We start from the raw sequence: 7,486 nt of genomic DNA on the forward strand, positions 1-7,486 counted from the left end.
ATCAGAAAGAATGACATTGCCCCATTTGTTAGGAAATGGAAAAACTTGGAAAAAATTATATTAAGTGAAGTAAGCCAGGCCCAAAGAAACATAGGTCCCATGGTTTCCCTTATTGGTAATATCTAGTATATGTATGAGTCAAGCGGAAAAGGTCAGATAATGTGATGTCAGGAAAATGAACCGTTAGATGTCTATGTGAAGTCTTTTGAGGAACCTCCATACTGCTTTCCAAAGTGGTTGAACAAGTTTACTTTCCCACCAACAATGCAGTAGGGTTCCCTTTTGTCCACATCCCCTCCAGCATCTGTTGTTATTAGAGTTCTTGATTATAGCCATTCTAACTGGGGATGAGGTAGAATCTCAATGTTGTTTTGATTTGCATTTTTATGGCTAGGGAGGTTGAGTATTTCTTCATGTGTCTATTGGCCATCCTTCTTTCCTCTTCAGAGAAGTTTCTTTTTAAGTCTTTAGCACACTTATTTATTGGGCAGTTGTTTCTTTGAAGATTTGTTGTTGGGGGATTTAATTTTTTGAGTTCCAGGTATATTTTAGATATGAGACCCTTGTCCGTTGTATGGCTAGTGAAGATCTTTTCCCAATCCGTGGGCTTTCTACTTGCTAGCTATCTCCTTTGCCATGCAGAAACTCTGTAACTTCATGCAATCCCATTTGTCCAGTCTTTCTTTGATTTTTTTGTATTTCTGGCAGACCTTGCTCTTTGTTGGATGAAGTCTCGAATTTTTTTCCCTTGGCTAGCTTCAAATCTTAATGCTCTGATTTCAGTCTCCTGAGTAAGCTACCATTTCAGGTAAAAAAAAAAAAAAACCATTGGTCCCTAGCTTATCACTTTCTTCAACCTTAGACTTCTGACAACTTCTTATAAAGGCAGTTGGAATAACAGATTGCTACTGTTTCCCATGGGGCAACTACTTCCCATTGGCTAAATCCCATTCACAAGGGTTTGGCTTTTTCTAAGCAGCTACTGGAAGATGGTAATTCTTCTATCTGGCTAGCTCTCTGATACTACAAAAGCTATTTACTTATTGTTGTTGTTGGTGGGGTTTGAACTCTAGGCCTGGGCATGGGCATGTTCTTAGGCTCTCTTGCTTAAAGCTAGCACTCTACCCCTTTGAGCCACAGTACCACTTCTGTTTTTTTCTGGTGGATAACTAGAGATAAGAGTCTCATGTACTTTCTTGCCAACCTTGCTTTGAACCGTGATCCTCAGATCTCAGTCTACTGAGTAGCTAGGATTATAGGCATGAGACACCAGTGCCCAGCTAAAACTATTTTTAAGAATTTCTATTACTATAAAAAAGTGCTTTGGATTATTTTAGGTATTTTTTCCTATTTATAAGCAAATCAAACAGCAAGGTAATGGGAAAAAATGTTAGTTTCTCAATTGTTCTTTTGGTGGTACTGGGGTTTAAAATTCAGAGCCTTATCTTTGTGATGCAAGCATTTGATCACTAGAGCCATGCCCCTAGCCCATTATGTTTTAGCCATTTTCCATATTGTGTATTAAATTTTTTCCCTAGGTAATCTGTGACTGCAATCCTCTTCCCAATACCTCTTGTATTGCTGGGATTACAGGTGTGTAACAAAACAACAAGCTTGTGCTTTTGAATAGGGTCTTCTTAATCATTTGTCCATGCTGATAATCTATTTGTTGAAATAGAATGTATGCCAATAACTATGACTACCAATATTAAATAAATAAATTACAGCCAGTGTATAGGATTCATTCCTAGAGCTGTGAATGTCACTTAGGGAAATAATCATCCTGGAAGGCAAAAATTGTCGAGGTTAAATTTAACCAAAGGCAGAATATTTTCAGATTCTGTGGGGAAAACACCAAAGGGGATCTTTTTATGAAACAGCAGAAGGAACTGAGCCAGAAAGGGCACATGCAATAAACCAGGAACATTTTTTTAGTCCAGGAATAGAAAAGAAAGAGAAGGCAAAATCCCTTTGCCTATTGGGTTTGCCATCTGGTTAGGATGTTTTCAAACTTGTGTGTGAGGTCAATGTAGTGTGAGCCCACACAGAGAGAAGCCTGGGGTGTGCTTTGTAATATGATCAAAATCAGTATCCTATTAGTCACCAAACTGAGATAGCTGCTATAAAATTCATGAATATAAACTCACTACCTGTTATGAAAGAATTCTCTCCTTCACAGTCCTTGTAGCCACATCATAACAGACACACACTTTTTATTTACAGATTCACTTATTTTCATTACTGAAAATCAAACCCACAAACTTGTGCATAACAGGCAAGATCTCTACCACCAAACTGCACTCTCAGCCAAAAGAACAAATATGGATTTTTGAAATGTGTGTATTTTTTTTTTGGTAAAACCAAACACCAGTTCTTTTGCAATGCTGTTACATTTCAGGAACCCATTGGCAGAACCATAGGAGTTCTAGACTTCAAAGAAGCATTATCACCTCCAGACCACTTAATTTTACATTTTATTGCAATATCAGTTCCTATAATATGAGGGAATTGAAATGTAAATATGAGAGAATTGAAATGTAAGTATCACTGAAGCAAATACCAAAAGCAAATCCAGCAGACCATCATCAAATTCCTCACAGAGTATATACAGCATAATCAAGCACCACTTTTGAAACATGGCTAGGAAAATACTCCTGTGAGAGTAACTTTAACCTTCATATTTCAGTAAGTTTCCATATTTTAACATAAAAATAAACCACTCTGGTGGTGACTGCCTGGGTCCTACTAGGCTGCTTTTCTGCATCATTGTAGCAGAGCCGTTAGTTTTTAAAGTCAGTTCAGGTTTCTCATAAGACATGAACTGTACAGCCATGAGCTATTCAAACCTCCTGCGCTCTCTTTGGCATTCAGGGCAGGTGTGATCTATCAGTGCTGGGCCACTACAGCAAAGCTCATGTGCATTAAAACAGTAGTAGCTCTAGAGCATGTTTTAAACAAGCTTTCTTGGAATTCTAACTAGTCTTAAACACTGGTTCCCATTTGAGCACACACACACACCCAAACACACACACACACACACACACACACACACATCCTTCCTTTTGTGATTGCTTTAACTTGCTCAAGAATGAAGGTTTTTGAAACAGGTCTCATTAATATTAATATCTACTCTGTTATTTTGTTCCCCAAACACTGTCACTCTTGTTATACTAAATTAAAGCTCTGATGGCAACATCCAATTAATCCTCAGTAAGAAAAATGCATTAGCATGTCATAGTTAATAAGCAGTTCAATGTAATCACACCTTGATCACCATCCTGAGAGGTTCAGTCCTGTGTGCAGTCTGCTTAGAGTAGAAGGAATGGCTGCTATTAGTACCTTTAATGATTACTCTGGTAAGAGAAATAAATGTATAGTTGTTCTTTCAAATGTACAATTCATCTGTTTCCTTTAATAGAATGAAAGAGGGGATGAATCAAAGAGGTAGAATGAAGTACGTTATTACAGAAGGAGTCTCTGGGGTCCAGTCAGATCATACAGCATGACACAACCCCAAACTGGTTTCCATGCCCTAGCCTACCGAATCCTACAGAGCAAGTAGCCACAGGGGCAGCTCCTTTTGTAGAAAGCGGGCTTCCTCTGGCCAAGTCAAAAAAAAAAATCTCCATTGAACCTGCAGGGGCCCTCGTAAAGCTCAGAGTCATTCTGCACCAAGATCCTACCTTAATGAGGATCTGAATGGCCCCTGTGGCTTTCTCAGATATGAAATACCAGAAGCTCATGGCGCAGGCAGCGCTGGATTCTTGCCACACAGCACTCGTGAAGTGTGCTTTGTCACCCCGAAGACCCACTGGGGTAGCCTCCAGATACATGAAGTGTCCTAGGAACAAGCAAAACAACAGTGAGGGGATTAGGTAAGCTTTCCATCTCAGTTACATTTCCTATGATCTGAGCTGTCAAAGGCATTTTCCTTTGAAAGTGAGACTAAATCTAATTGCCTGTCTCCAGCTCGGTGACAAAACAATTTCCAGTCATCCCTGCTTTTGGCAAAGTGCTTCTCCGTATGCAGATGAACTGATCTGACAGGATCTTTGTGCCATCAAATCAACAAGATAGTTTTAGAAATCATTTAATAGACTCCTTAAATGATCCAGTTACTGTAAACCAATGTCAAGCGTCACCATGGAAGCCATACAAAGAAATACAATGTGGTTTAAAATATTTAGTCACCTACAGGGTATGTAAATTTAATATTATAGGTTTTAATATGCAAAAGTATTGTGTTTGATTCTTGTGTGTTCAGATATCCAAAACATATTATGTATGTACAGCTGAGTGGTTGAATAGGATTAGGTCTTCCATTCCGAGGCGTAATGAGCCTGCCGTTTTTGTTTCTAGATACACTTGTAGAACTTTAATATTTAGAGGGCTTTTCCCACTTTGTAACAGCCACATGTTCAAATCCCTTTTTATCCTGCTAATGATCTTTGCTTCTTGAGCAGTGAGTCCAACACCTTTAGGACCCTTAGTAGAAAAATAATTTTTTTTCAATTCTTAAAAATGGTAATCTTATGGTTACATTTCCACAGCACTTCACAGATTTCAAACTCCTTTCCTTCCCTCATTTGATATGCCACAGTTCCTATTAAGTGCACGAAGTAAAAGAAAAATTATCTCCTATTGATAAATGAGGGATTTGAGAATCTGGAAAGTTAAGTGACTTGCTAATGATCATATAAGTGTCAGGAATCTGGGTTGTTGATTATAAGCACATGCTACTTATGAAAGATCTGATAGCAGTGTATATTATCATCAAATCATAGTTATTGAGATAGTGATTAATATTTAATTTCCACTATTCTCTGTTGTAAGTTGGAGTGCATCCTTCTTCCCTTAAAACACAGAATTCCTCACCACCTGTCTTTATGGAGGAGACCATATATCAAAATAAGGTCTTCATTGATGCTCAAGTGAAGACAAGGTTACTAGAGCAGAAAATCTAGAAGGTATCCTAATAAAGAAGATGAATTTGAATGGAGAGAATAAATTAATAGAGAGAGTATAATCTGAAGACACAAAGAGAGCCAAGTTTCCAAGCAGGGAACTTTTGAGGATGTCACCGTCTAGGAGACAGGCATAGAAGAAATTATCTTGCTTCTTGCCTTAAAAAAGAATGGAGACCTTGCCCAGAATTGGGTCTTGGATTTCCAGCTTTCAAAATGATGACCCTGTGCATAGCTATTGCCTATGCCACCCAATCCACAGCCCTTTGCTACAGCCACCCTTAGGGACAAACAAAGTCCCTGTTTGACTGATTGGTGGTCTCCCCAGTTGCTGTTGGGGAAGATCAGGAGATGAACATTAGGAAAATGATTAAGCAACAGTAATAACCTAATTACCTACCATTTTCATTTCCAAATGTGTGGTCTCTGGGGGGTCTCTGGCTTTGATGAGAGCCAATCCCCAAGACCCAGTTGAAGTTTTCAGCCAAGGAGTTTTGCCAGCCACACCAGCCTTTTTCAAAAGTACAGGACCCACCACAATCATTTTCATCTGTGTTATCCCCACAGTCATCTACAAAATTACATCTTTGCTCTGGTTTGTAGCATTTGCTATTCTGACATTCATGGTACCCATGTGGACAGTAACCTGGGGGGAGAAAAAACAAATAAATAAATAAGTAAAAACAAATAAAATAAGATTCCAGACATGATTTGTTGGATCAAAATGCAGTAAGAATGGATTAATTATAATATTTAAAAAATAACACCATATTCTTAAGAATTTGAGAGACTTGACTCCTATCTCTGTCTTCTAATCTGCTCCAGAGTCCTTATTTGTAGATCATTCACAGGGATTATTCATAAGTGCAATATATATGACTTCATTGATTCAGGAAAGAATCTCAAGACTCTTAAAGCTGCACTTACAGACATGAATTATTTCTGAGAGTCAAAGTGAGGACTTCCATTTTTTTTACCCTGAAGCAAAATCTTTAAAGTACTAAGAGTAGCTCATGCATTATGGGCATTTGGAATTAAATTCTAGCATCTATGCACTTCAGAATCTACATGAAGCCAAACATCTATGAACTACTTTCTCAGAAGTAGGGTCATACACATGTAACTAATATGCAACTTTCTAAAACATTTTCTCCACAATGCATATTTGCTTGTTGGTTTGAGGAAATTTTAGAAACAATTTCCCTGCAAAGCAATGTCAACCACAGATACAGGTCACAAAGGAGAAGCAGCCATACTTCTGAAGACCTGAGTTTGAACACATATTTCTCAGTTATGTGACTTGGCCCATACTACCATCCAATGAGCATCATTTTCCCTATCTAAAAAGCCAAACCTTAAAGAAGTTGTTGACTAAAAAGACTACAGCTATGTCACCAGTACTAGGAGGAGTGACTGAGATCTTAGCCAGTGATCAGTAAATATTAGCCAAATACACGGTTTAAATGATTAAATGTAAGTGCTTTCAAGGTATTTATTATTATTATTATTTTATGCTCCAGCAATAGAATATAGTTATGACAAGTAACAATATTTCAAAAGAAAGAGTTACCCAGAAATCCAACTTGGGATACCAGCATCACATTTAATCTCTGACATTAAAGAATCAGATAATAATCTTTCTGATTTCTCCAGATGCCAGAGAGAGCAGCTGAAGACAAGACTTGTATTTCTCAGATGGCATCTCCCAAGGTCAGAGGCAAGTTGACTGGAGGTTGAGGGTTGATGTGGATGGGACAGTGAGTAATATGTCAAGGGTTCATTGCAAAGTACTCTGGAAGCTCCTGCTGTTAAAAGTTTGGATCTTAAATGTCTACCAAAAGTGCGTATTTTTGAATCTGGATCCCCAAGACAATGCTCTTGGAAGGCGGTAAAAATTTCAAAACAAAAAACTGAAAAGCATAAAGAGTCAAGGACTAGTAGAAGGTCTTTACATTGTTAGAGGATGACCTTGAAATAGATTGTGGGACCCCAGCCCTTCTTCTTACTCTGTTTTACTTCTTGGCTAATAGGTGAATGGCTTTATTCCAACACATGTTATGTTACCTTGATATAGACCTAAAGACAATGAAGCCAGTCCACAATAAACTGAAAGGTTCCATAATGGCAAGGCAGAATAACAATCTCTCTTTGTACCTTAATCTCAGATATTTGTAACAGTGACACATAGCTGAGTAACACAATCTGAGACAAAAACTTTTATGCTCTGGATAAGTCCCAAATTTTTAGAAAAAAAAGATGGTTGGGAGGAAAGAAGTAGGAGAAAGTGGATGGAATGCAGCAGGGAAACAGCTGGGAAGGTGCCTACAGTCTTCTGTGCACAGTGTTCTCTGTGGACTGCTTAGAGGAAGGTGCCTAGGTAAATGGTCCTTTCAACTGTGTATTCTACCTCTCTTAAAGCTTGCTCTCTGGGGATTTGTTGTTGGGGGGTTTAATTTTTTGAGTTCCAAGTATATTTTAGATATGAGACCCTTGTCCGTTGTATGGCTAGTAAAGATCTTCTC

At 38.2% G+C, this 7,486-nt stretch overlaps 1 protein-coding gene across 1 annotated transcript in view; it reads right to left on the reverse strand.

The window, feature by feature from the left end:
- Window positions 1-7,486, reverse strand: part of Malrd1 (MAM and LDL receptor class A domain containing 1) — a 504,118-nt gene that overhangs the window by 230,457 nt on the left and 266,175 nt on the right. The window contains exons 27-28 of the mRNA XM_013014599.1: window positions 5,365-5,610; window positions 3,684-3,841 (exon numbers count right to left, since the gene is read on the reverse strand). Of these exons, the coding sequence (XP_012870053.1) occupies window positions 3,684-3,841; window positions 5,365-5,610 (404 nt within the window). The remainder of the gene's footprint in view (window positions 1-3,683; window positions 3,842-5,364; window positions 5,611-7,486) is intronic.

Source organism: Dipodomys ordii, unplaced genomic scaffold (genome assembly GCF_000151885.1).
Source record: "Dipodomys ordii isolate 6190 unplaced genomic scaffold, Dord_2.0 Scaffold24, whole genome shotgun sequence".
Classification (NCBI taxonomy): Eukaryota; Metazoa; Chordata; class Mammalia; order Rodentia; family Heteromyidae; genus Dipodomys; species Dipodomys ordii.